This window comes from Garra rufa, chromosome 15 (genome assembly GCF_049309525.1).
Source record: "Garra rufa chromosome 15, GarRuf1.0, whole genome shotgun sequence".
In the NCBI taxonomy this organism is placed as follows: Eukaryota; Metazoa; Chordata; class Actinopteri; order Cypriniformes; family Cyprinidae; genus Garra; species Garra rufa.
The window spans coordinates 34,995,832-35,008,359 of NC_133375.1; the positions used below are offsets into that span (position 1 = coordinate 34,995,832).

Below are 12,528 nucleotides of genomic sequence, written 5' to 3' on the forward strand. Positions count from 1 at the left end.
CTGTACTTTAGATCAAATAAATGCAGGCTTGGTGAACATAAGATACTTTTTTTAAAAACTTTAAAAATCTAACTGTTCAAAAACTTTTGACTGGTAGTGTATACGAACAGAAAACATACTTGCACCTTTATTATCTTAATTTCATTTTACATCATCAGACATGGCCGTATTGCAGCCACAACGGCAGGGCTTTTATTTTGACACGATTTGTGGAATTCCGAAGCCGGAAGTCGCTGTGAATCGTGAAGTTCTGGGGAAGCTGCTTGGTCAACTCTTATTCAAAACTTTGGACAGACTTATTTAACTGCTGTTTTTACAAGCTGAATCTTTAGTCTCCTGACGAATCTTGTTCGTACGCGTTACGTTACTTCCAGACGAGTGTGAAGTGGCGTTTAAAGTGCTCCTCATGGCATTATTTTGGGCGAGACAGCAGTAATTAGCAGAGCCCTGTTGATCAGATCAGCCAGAGGTCGCAGAACTGCAGTGTAAGCGGTGAGTTTCCTTCTCCACGCCTTACAGAGGCTCTCTATCGCGTTAATACACTACCTAGGGTGTTTCCATTCATTTTTATGTGTACTGGCACTGTGGATATTTAAAAAAAGGCTGATTTCTTGCTTTGTACGACAAAAAGGCTGTGCCTCAAATCCTAGTGAGCTGTCTACATAGACAATACTAATGCACATGTGGGATACTGTAGGTTAGGTTTCTTTTATGGATAGAGCTGATTTCTCATAATATTTTGTCTGATTAATAACATGTTAAATGATCTTTTAAGTTTCCTGTGCCAGGTATCTACTCTTGATCGACCTATTGGGTTTCTCTAGGGAGGGTTGACCTAATTTGATGACTTATTCCACCACAGACATGATATCAATAAATGACAATCAATGAGAGTATAAAAGCCACAAACAAGGTAATAGGATGGTATGAGATGTTCAAACAAGTTTAACATGCATATTTACCTGGAGCGCAACCACAATTGTTTGCAAAGTTGTCATTAACTAACCCTAATTGTTTAAAGTGTGTCACTTTCTGTACAATGAAAAAATGTAAACAGCCACTGACTTTTGAGTGCAGTGCGACAAATCATATCTTTCTTAATGACAGCTATTCCTTTTTAGAAAGATTGATATTTGTCCTCATTAAGTATCTTGTCGTTTAATTATGGTGTGTTTACAAAAACTGATATTATTTAGCATATGTAGTTGTTCTTGAGTTTTCCAGTTAAAAGTTAATGTGATTTTCTGTTTATTATGGAAGCTGTTTCTGAGTTTGTCTTCCAATTCTGAATTATTTTCTCTCAATTCGGAGTTTATATCTCAATTCCGCAATTTTTTTTCTCATTCAGATTTTTTTTTCTTGCAGGTTTATTTTTCAGAATTCAGATTTTTTTTTTTTTTTTTGCAATTCCAAGTTTATATCTCAGTTCTGAATTTTTTCTTGCATTTCTGAGTTTATATCTCACAATTCTGTTTTTTTTTTTTTTGACAATTCTGAATTTATATCTCAATTCTAAATAATTTTTCTTGCAATTCCAAGCTTATATCTCAGTTCTAATTTTTTTCTCTCACATTTCTATGTTTTTATATCACAATTCAAAAAAAAAATCTCGCAATTCCAAGTTTATATCTCAATTCTGGATTTTTTTTCTCTCACAATTTTGAGTTTATATCGCACAAATCAGAATTTTTATTTCTCTAAATTCCAAGTTTATATCTCACAATTCAGGCTTTTTTGCAATTATGAGTTTATATCTTTATTTTTTCTCTAAATTCTGAGTTTGTTTTCCACTTCAAAAAAAAAAAATCTCTCACAATTCTGAATTTTTTATTGCAATTCTAATTTATATTTCACAATTTTACATTTGTTTCTCTCACTTCTAAGTTTCTATCTCCATTCTGAATTTTTTTTCTTGCAATTCTGAGTTTATATCTCACAAATCAGATTTTTTTCTCTCACAATTCTAAATTTTCCCTGCAATTCTGAGTTTATATCTCACAAATCAGATTTTTTTCTCTCACAATTCTAAATTTTCCCTGCAATTCTGAGTTTATATCTCACAAATCAGATTTTTTTCTCTCACAATTCTAAATTTTCCCTGCAATTCTGAGTTTATATCTCACAATTCTGATTTTGTTTTCTTGCAGTTCCAAGTTTATATCTCAATTCTGAATTTCTGAGTTTATATTTCAATATTCTGAGTTTATTTCTCAGAATTCAGATTTTTTTCCTTGCAATTCTGAGTTTATATCTCACACTTCTGATTTTTTTTATCACAATTGTTAATTTGTTTCTTTAAATTCTAAGTTTATTTCTCACAATTCTGATTTTTTTTGTTGCAATCCATAACAATTATACTCCCCCCCCCCCCTCACAATTCTAAATAAAAATAATTTTTATAATTCTGAGTTTATATCTCACAATTCTGATTTTGTTTTCTTGCAGTTCCGAGTTTATATCTCAATTCTGAATTTCTGAGTTTATATTTCAATATTCTGAGTTTATTTCTCAGAATTCAGAATTTTTTCCTTGCAATTCTGAGTTTATCTCACACTTCTGAATTTTTTGTTTGTGCAATTTTGAGTTTATTTCTCACAATTCAGAATTTTTTTTTCTCTAATTCTGAGTTTATATCTTACAATTATTTTTTTCCACCACAGGATTGAAAATAAAGAGAAAATTGTGACTTTCAATTTTAAATAAATTGTTTATAAGTAAATTAACATTTTGCAATTATATTTCACAATTCTGACTTTTTTCTGTCTTAAAATTATGGCTCTATATCTTGAAATTCAGACTTTTTTTTTTTTTTAATAATTGCAAATTGTGAGAGAAAAAGACAAAAAAATGTTTAATCCCATGGCAGAATCAAGCTTCTATAGTTCACAACCAATTTTACTTCTGTAATTTGTTTTTACTTTTATATCCAGGCTGAATGTGAGTTTGCTGCAATAAAAGCTGTTTGGCTGTTGGTTAGCATTATTCATTTGGCCACACAGTGACGTCAGTGGAAAAGGGAAAGTTGATGAAGAGGAAGAGCTTGTAATTTAATTTTGATGACACAATGTTTTTTTCTTTAGATCAACATGCTCAGATACATAGTTCACAATTTTGAATAAACATGCATGTATAATGTTGACTTGATAACGCAAAAAAAGATCAAATCTGTATCTCAGGTTTAGGTTGAGCAACTAAAAACAGCACTGGGGTCACCGACCTCTGCTACTCTCTCAGGTTAATGTCTTTTCCTGGCTGTGCTCTGAGAATGACTTTGACATTTAGCCGTTCTATAAATAGACTGCTGGGGTAATGTTTGCAGAGGGGGTGCTTTCTTACAGAAATTATTACTGTCCTGATGTCAGTGGTCACATGACAATGGATAAATAGCTGAATAGCCTCCAGTATGAGTCATAAAATGGAGAAGGTACATAAGACGACATTATATTATTCACTTTCCAATATGCTGTTAATTCGCTGTCTGTAAACTCTCAGTCACCCAGACTACTGCTGAAGCTAGCATTAAGCTAGCATGCATGGGTGGTGTTCTCAATTCATTAAGTGGAGCATGGAGAATGATTCTTTTCTTAGCGATTTTGGGGATGAATCAGCTCAACTAGTCACAAATTTGATTATATGTTAGCATTCAAAGGTTAGGGGGTCAGTACAATTTCTTTGAAATAAATTAATACTTATATTTGAAATAAATGTGGTTCATCAAAGATTCTTGAAAAAAATGTGTCATGGTTTCCACAAAAATATTAAGATGCACAACTGTTACATTTTATACACACACACACACAGTTAAAGTCAAAAGTTTACATACACCTTGCAGAATCTGCAAAATGTGAATTATTTTACTCTATTATTTTATACCAAATATATGGGGTTTTTTTTGTTTGTTTGTTTTGTACTGACCTAAATAAGATATTTCACATAAATGACATTCACATATAGTCCACAAGAGAAAATAATAGTTAAATTTATGAAAATTACCCTGTTGAAAAGTTTACATCCCTTTGATTCTTAATACTGTGTTGTTAAATGAATGATCCACACCTGTTTTTTGTTTAGTGATAGTTGTTCATGAGTCCCTTGTTTGTCCTGAACAGTTAAACTGCCTGCTGTTCTTCAGAAAAAAACCTTCAGGTTCCACAAATTCTTTGGTTTTCCAGCATTTGAAATGTATAATTTTTGAGATCCATCTTTTCACACTGAGGACAACTGAGGGATTCATATGCAACTATTACAGAAGGTTCAAACACTCACTGATGCTCCAGAAAGAAACACTGGGGGGTGAAAACATTATGAATTTGAAGATCAGAATAAATTTAACTTATTTTGTCTTCTGGGAAACACACAAGTATCTTCTGTAGTTTCTGAATGGCAGTACTAAATGAAAAAAACATTTTTAGACAAAAAAAGAAACCTTTACATCTTCATTCTTTTTAAAAGTTTCGGCCCTGGCTCTTAATGCTTCGTTTTTCCTTCTGGAGCATCAGTGAGCGTTTAAACCTTCTGTAATGGTTGCATATGAGTCCTCAGTGGAAAAAAAAAAGATGGATCTCAAAATCATAGTCATTGTTGAAAAGGGTTCAAATGCACAAAAATGCTGAAAAAACAAAGAATTTGTGGGACCTGAAGAATTTTTCTGAAGAATGTCAGGCAGTTGAACTGTTCAGGACAAAAAGGGACTCATGAACAACTATTACTAAACTAAAAAACATAGCTGTGGATCATTCAGGTAACAACACAGTATTAAGTATTTCTGTTTTGGACTATGAGTAAACTCCTTTTATGTGTAATATCTTACTCAGGATCTTATTTCACAATATTACTGTTTTCACTGTATTTTTGACCAAATGCATTCATGGTCAACATAAGAGCCTTCATTCAAAAACCAACCCAAAACTTTTAAACAGTAGTGTATTTTATTACTCTGATTTTCTTTCTCGTTTTAAGCAGAAATGCTTACATTGCCAAAGCAGTTGAAAACCAGTATGCAAACATAGAACATGTTTTGTGGTATTTACACAGATGTTCTGAAGTGTTTATTTGTATGTCAAACTGTTTGTGAGTCCTGAAGTGTTATTAATATATGCATGTGTGTTCTCTCTGTCTCTATCACAGGTGGTCTCTCAGGACTGTAAGATGACCGAGTATAAGCTGGTTGTTGTGGGAGCAGGTGGTGTTGGGAAGAGTGCTTTAACCATCCAGCTCATTCAGAATCACTTTGTGGATGAATATGACCCTACTATTGAGGTACTTAATGACCTTCTCATCTCACCTTTCCTTAAAGGATTAGTTCATTTCCAGAACAAAAATATACAGATAATGGACTCACCCCCTTTTCATTCAAAATGTTCATGTCTTTCTTTCTTCAGTCGTAAGGAAATAGTTTTTTGATGAAAAAAAATTCAGGATTTCTCTCCATATAATGGTCTTCTATGGTGCCCCCAAGTTTGAACTTCCAAAATATAGTTTAAATGCAGCTTCAAAGGGCTCTAAACGATCCTAGCCAAGGAAGAAGGGTTTTATCCATAGACTGTAAAAAATATGGACGTAGGATCCGTGACGTCACCCGTAGGATTCTGAAGAGCTATTTTGAAGCCTGAAGTGGGCGGGAGTCGGCCGTCGCCATCTTGGAATCGCGTCACCGCGCGTCACTCCTGGATAATCAAAAATGGCCAAAAAGGCGGGACGTGGGTGGAGCTTGTTGCTGAAACCACGCCCGCCTAGCGCGACAGTGGTAACAGCAGCGGCAATCCCCCTGTCACTCAAGTGACCACGCCCTTAATTATGCAGAACTTTAAGGCTTAATATAACTTAAACGGATGAGTTATAAAAAAATTCACCCCCCTCACAGTTGACATGAAGGGCAAAACTAGCTATATAGACCAAAACCATTTTTTGAACCAGGCTGTAAACATACTTTTTTCTGCTGTAAAGTTGGGCATTTTAACATGGGGAGTCAATGGGACTGACTCCCTTCTGCAGCCAGTCTCTAGCGGCCAGTCGATGAATTGCAGTTTAAGTCACTTCCGTGTTGGTTTCAATAGAGAGAGCGGGAGGTTGCCCCTTGGTTTTATCTAGTGAAATGATCAGTTATTTTCTAGACAAATTGACAAATTATATACTTTTTAACCTCAATAGCTTTATTTATTCACATGCATAGTCTTTGTGATCCGGGTCAATACAGTTTGGGTATGTCAAAAAACTCCCATCACATTTTCGTCTTCAACTTCAAAATCGACCTGCAATGCTGTTTTACCTTTTTTTTGATGAGGGCGTTTGATCTTCTTTATATGTTCAATTTGTAAACACTGGGTTGGTGTTTTTGCAGTGATGTAGGATGATTTTGAAGTTGGGGAAGAAAACCGATCACACAGACTACGCATGCGCATCGCAGAGGCGAGACAAGATGAGCATTTAAGGTTAAACAGTATATAAATTGTCGAATTTGTTTAGAACATGACCGATCGTTTCACAAGATGAGACCCGTATTCCTTGACTGGGATCATTTGGAGCCCTGTGAAGCTGCGTGCATTTTGGAAGTTCAAATTTGGGCACCATACATATCCATTATATGGAGAGAAATCCTGAAATGTTTTCCTCAAAAAACATATTTTCTTTACGACTGAAGAAAGAAAGACATAAAAATCTTGGATGACAAGAGAGGACATTATCTGTAAATTTTTGTTCTGAAAGTGAACTGATCATTTAAAGGGATAGTTCACCCAAAAATGAGATTCTGCCAATAATTACTCAACCTCATGTTGTTCAAAACCTTTAAGACCTTTATGTGTCTTTAAAACACAAATGAAGACATTTTTTATGAAATCCAAGAGCTTTCTGACCCTCCATACTACCTATCTGGGCCTTGAACATAGTAGTACTGTTGTCTATGCAGGATTTCATCAAAAATATCTTAATTTGCATTCTTAAGATGAACGAAAGTCTCACAGGTTTGAAACGACATAAGAGTGTGCAATTAATGACAGAGTTTTCATTTTTGGATGAACTATCCCTTTAAGTAAAACTTGTCATCATGATAATTAGAATAGGATATATACATCCATTACTCTATTTTTCATGTTGATTCGTTTAATCATGAGACTGTCATTCTCTATGCAGATTTACAGTGCTGATCATGTGTGTGTCTTACAGGACTCTTACAGGAAGCAGGTGGTGATTGACGGTGAGACGTGTCTGCTGGACATCCTGGACACTGCAGGTCAGGAAGAGTACAGCGCAATGAGGGACCAGTACATGAGGACAGGAGAGGGTTTTCTCTGTGTCTTCGCCATAAACAACAGCAAATCCTTCGCCGATGTGCATTTGTACAGGTCTGGAAGCAGATTGAAAGGGTTTCAGTTATTTTTTATGAATTTTCCACAAAGTCTAAAATATACTGATGTGCTTTTAGAGAACAGATCAAGCGTGTGAAGGACTCAGATGATGTTCCGATGGTCCTGGTGGGGAACAAGTGTGATTTGGCCAGAACGGTGGACACCAAGCAAGCTCAGGAACTTGCCAGAAGCTACGGCATAGAGTTTGTAGAAACTTCTGCCAAGACCAGACAGGTGAGCAAAGACTGATCATCAAATCTCTGCTTTAATTTTCTCAGCTTTTCATGAAACTGTTTGTGTAGGCGCGTAGTTTGCATATGCTCACTTCATTGTCAGGTGATTCCTTTACTGTAGTACTAAGCTATGCATACATTTTCACAGATAATAAAATGTCCATTGTCTTCTTTCAATGTTCATCAGGGAGTCGAGGATGCTTTTTACACCCTCGTCCGTGAGATCCGACATTATCGCATGAAAAAGCTCAACAGCAGAGAAGACAGGAAGCAGGGCTGTCTGGGCGTGTCCTGTGAAGTCATGTGACTGCACTGCCTCCCCTTTTGTTTTTGTTTTTTTAGCAGTTTGTTGACCAGGCAGCTGAAAGCCTCATGACCGTCTGTGCACGCAGAGTTCGCCCTCTGCTGGCTGAAAGGGATTCATGCACAACTGGTTATCTTTCCTGTTGGCCTGCTGTAATAGAAAAATGAGGCCACGTGTTTTAACCGAGCCTGTTTTGTCTCATTTAGTACTTGGGTTTTCCCTCTTCCTTGGGGAAAAAAAACTTAAGGGGCATTGAGTTCTTCTTTCTTGACTTCTCACCCGTTATGAACGCAACAGCACATTGGCATTGAGGAAAATCAACTCTAAATTGCAAAAGAGTCCATCTCATTAAACATGGACACATTACACCATAAAATTTAAAGAATAATTTAGAAATTATATTTTGAGGCTTTTTTCACATTCACTCAAATTCTCATAATGCATCTACATTTTTTAAAAATGTACACAACCAGTCAAAAGTTTTTTAATGTTAAATTATCTTCTGCTCACCAGGCCTGCTTTTATTTGATCCAAAATACAGCAAAAGCAGTAATATTGTGCAATATTTTTACTATTTAAAATAACTGCTTTGTATTTGAATATATTTTAAAATGTAATTTATTCCTGTGATCAAAGGTATTTTCAGCATCATTACTCCAGTCTTCTGTGTCACATGATCCTTCAGAAATCATTCTAATATGCTGATTTGCTTTATTCATCAAAGACACCAGAAAATATTCTACTCTAAACTAAATGTTTTAGAGAAGCAAATCAGAATATAAGAATAATTTCTGAAAGATCATATGACTGAAGAACTGATGCTAAAAATTCAGTTTAAAGTCACACGAATAAATTACATTTTAAAATATTTTCAAATAAAAAAGTTATTAAAAATATTAATAATATTTCAACCTTTTAGTTTTTTTGCTGTGCTTTGGATCAAATAAATGCAGACTTCTTTAAAAACATTGAAAATCTTTTGACTGGTAGTGTAATTTCCTTTATAATCTAATTGGTGATTCCCTTTGTGCTGATGTAATACTTTTTACTGTTTTCTTTAAATAGGCCTAAAGGCAGTCTAACCTACTACTATGATGCATAAATACTTAAGTTTCTTTTCTCATTATAGTAATGAGAATTATGGGGGAGACTGTTCTTGTGATCGTCCTAAAATTAGTATTAATATTGTTTACCCAAAATATAATTTCGTATTTGTTCTTTTGTTTTTTTGGGTGAAACCTGGGTCCTTCCTTAGCAGTTTTTTTGAGATTCGCCCAAGAATGTTTAAATTACAAAAAGTATGTTACAGGCAAGAGAAGGAATTGTGTTGGTAAATTGGGATCAAAGTAATATATCACAATTTATCTTAATTAAAAAGCTTATCTTCAGTTTTCTTTTAAAATTTTCCGACCTGATGCGAAAACACGAAATGCCCTTTAATCTTAATCCGCAGGTTCAATGCTCAGGAATACTGTGAACACAGAAGTTTCAGAAATGTGTGGAATTATTTCTATTCATTTCTTTCCCTTTTGCCTTTCTTTTTTTTTATTTTTTTGTGTAGCCAAAGAGTTTGTTTAGCATTTACATTCACCATTTTCTCTCATATCCTGTAGTTCAATTCACTCTAGAGTCTAGAGGTTCTTTTATCCTCTTTTCTCTCAGATGTTAATTGTATATTTTGACATATAATACATAATGATTTAGTTTAGATGCAGAAAAGTCAATCAGATTTTAAGCATGGGGTGTGACGGATCTTACTTAAAGGGCCTTTTAAATCATGGTGCTGCTGGTGTACATGCCAAATCTGTGTGCCACCTTCTGCGTCTTATATAGCATGACATCTTTTAGCCCATGTTAAATAATGTCTTAAATCTTCTATTTGTTGAGACTGTAACAGACCAGTAAGAAAGGTTTGTTGCGATGTTTATTTTCATGCCTGAAGTCTCTTCTTGAGAGCCAGTGAAGGTTCATCAAGAAGTTCAAACGATTATTCATGTTGACATGTTATTTATATGGCATTTATCTGAACCTGTGCCTGATTTCACGAACAGTGAAATCTGAAACGCGTTCTTATTAATCGTACTGTGTTGCATTTGGCCTTCTGTCTTGGCTTTAACAGAGGCAGGATGTTTTCTAGAAAATACAAACTAAGTTTGCCATTATGTTAACAGTTCTTTCTTTTTCAACTATATGAAAACGTGATTCATGATGTATTTTAGCACAATTTATTAGTATCACAGACTTTCGTTAATCAGAAAATTGTGAAAATGAACATTTCATATCTTTTTTGGGAGGGAGGGGATATTAATGTGTAACAGATGTTTAATGTGCCTACCATATTACAAGACGTTTTACCAGTAAATTAATTGGAAACTGAGCATATTTTGTGTGTGTTGTTTCTCCTACATATCTAGAATGTACATGTGTGTCAGGGTAGGAAATTAATGAGGGCTTGTGGCAAAAATGCCATCAAAATGACGATAAAGGGGGGGGAAAAAAAAACGCACAATTAAAGTATTAGGGCTGTCAAGATTAAAATGTACGACAGAGTTTTAGTGCCACATTAAAAAAATCTAAGATTGTGAGAATGTTTTTTAAGAATAATAAATCAATTCCGGTGGCCTGGCTACTTCTCCCGGTGCTCCCAGTCCAGGCCATTTCCATGTGCAGGCTATACTCTCAAAATATTATCATTTTAATTGCTATGATTTAATTCTCGTAAGTTCGACTTTATTCTCGAAACATTTCCACTTTATTCTTACAATTTCTGCTTTATTCTCATAATTTCGACATTATTTTCATTATTCTGACTTTATTCTTGAAACATTTTAACTTTATTTCTGTGATTTCGACTTTATTCTCAAAACATTTTAAATTTATTCTCAAAACATTCCGACTTTATTCTCTGCACATTTAGACTTCTTGTAATTTCGACTTTATTCTCTAAACATTTCAGCTTTATTCTCGAATTTTCAACTTTATTCTCATAATTTCAACTTCATTCACGAAACATTGTGACTTTATTCTCGTAATTTCGACTTCATTTTCGAAACATTTAGAATATTCTCCTAATTTCGACTTTATTCTCAGAACATTTAGATTTATTCTTGTAATTTCGACTTTATTCTCTAAACATTTCAACTTTTATTCTCGAAATGTCAACTTTATTCTTGTAATTTCAGCTTTATCATCAAAACAACATTTACACTTTATTCTTGTAATTTCGACTTGATTCTGGAAATTTCTACTTTATTCTTGTAATTTTGACTTTATTCTCAAAATATTTCAGCTTTAATGTCGTAATTTATTTTTTAACATGTGAAAATGAACGAAAAGTGTAAATTCACAGAATTACATTTAGATCCGTGCACGCTGCATCAGATTGTTTTCATGCACTGTTTTGTGCAGCGTTGAACCTTATAACCAATCAAACGCATTTCTGTCGAGTTTAGGAATGTATTGGCCAATCAGATTTTGACTTTATTCTCGTAATTACAACTTTATTCTGGAAACCTTTAGACTTTATTCTGGAAACATTTCGACTTTATTCTTGTAATTTTGACTTTATTCTCAAAATATTCAAACTTTAATGTAGTTTTAGATTTTTTATTTTTTAATGTGGCACTAAATGAATGAAAAGTGTGAAAATAAATGAAAGGTATAAATTCACAGAATTACAGTCGTGGCCAAAAGTTTTGAGAATTACATAAATATTGGAAATTGGAAAAGTTGCTGCTTAAGTTTTTTATAATAGCAATTTGCATATACTCCAGAATGTTATGAAGAGTGATCAGATGAATTGCATAGTCCTTCTTTGCCATGAAAATTAACTTAATCCCGAAAAAACTTTCCACTGCATTGTTAAGAAGGCTTCAGGGCGTCCAAGAAAGTCCAGCAAGCGCCAGGATCGTCTCCTAAAGAGGATTCAGCTGCGGGATCGGAGTGCCACCAGTGCAGAGCTTGCTCAGGAATGGCAGCAGGCAGGTGTGAGCGCATCTGCACGCACAGTGAGGCCAAGACTTTTGGAAGATGGCCTGGTGTCAAGAAGGGCAGCAAAGAAGCCACTTCTCTCCAAAAAAAAAAAAAACATCAGGGACAGATTGATCTTCTGCAAAAAGTATGGCGAATGGACTGCTGAGGACTGGGGCAAAGTCATATTCTCCGATGAAGCCTCTTTCCGATTGTTTGGGGCATCTGGAAAAAGGCTTGTCCGGAGAAGAAAAGGTGAGCGCTACCATCAGTCCTGTGTCATGCCAACAGTAAAGCATCCTGAGACCATTCATGTGTGGGGTTGCTTCTCATCCAAGGGAGTGGGCTCACTCACAATTTTGGCCAAAAACACAGCCATGAATAAAGAATGGTTCCAAAACAGCCTCCAACAGCAACTTCTTCCAACAATCCAACAACAGTTTGGTGAAGAACAATGCATTTTCCAGCACGATGGAGCACCGTGCCATAAGGCAAAAGTGATAACTAAGTGGCTCGGGACCAAAACGTTGAAATTTTGGGTCCATGGCCTGGAAACTCCCCAGATCTTAATCCCATTGAGAACTTGTGGTCAATCCTCAAGAGGCGGGTGGACAAACAAAAACCCACTAATTCTGACAAACTCCAAGAAGTGATTATGAAAGAATGGGTTGCTGTC

General features: G+C 34.9%; 1 protein-coding gene across 2 annotated transcripts; it reads left to right on the forward strand.

Moving 5' to 3' along the window:
* The first annotated feature begins 240 nt into the window (after positions 1-240).
* Positions 241-10,260, forward strand: nras (NRAS proto-oncogene, GTPase). Of its 2 annotated transcripts, XR_012339305.1 has the most exons (6): positions 241-492; positions 5,128-5,259; positions 7,165-7,343; positions 7,424-7,580; positions 7,767-8,496; positions 8,697-10,260. XR_012339305.1 is itself a non-coding variant. In XM_073818646.1 (5 exons), the coding sequence occupies exons 2-5, from the start codon at positions 5,149-5,151 to the stop codon at positions 7,884-7,886; spliced, it is 567 nt and encodes a 188-aa protein (XP_073674747.1). In that variant the 5' UTR covers positions 241-492; positions 5,128-5,148; the 3' UTR covers positions 7,887-10,260. The 2 variants fall into 2 exon arrangements, 1 of the variants encoding a protein (XP_073674747.1); XM_073818646.1 differs by having other exon boundaries at positions 7,767-10,260.
* Positions 10,261-12,528: the final 2,268 nt, after the last annotated feature.

Excerpts from the sequence above, each read along its gene's own strand:
- nras (XM_073818646.1), top strand. The coding sequence starts at position 5,149 with ATGACCGAGTATAAGCTGGTTGTTGTGGGAGCAGGTGGTGTTGGGAAG. Across the intron at positions 7,344-7,423 it reads GCCGATGTGCATTTGTACAG|AGAACAGATCAAGCGTGTGA; the intron begins GTCTGGAAGCAG and ends ATGTGCTTTTAG. Across the intron at positions 7,581-7,766 it reads CTTCTGCCAAGACCAGACAG|GGAGTCGAGGATGCTTTTTA; the intron begins GTGAGCAAAGAC and ends AATGTTCATCAG.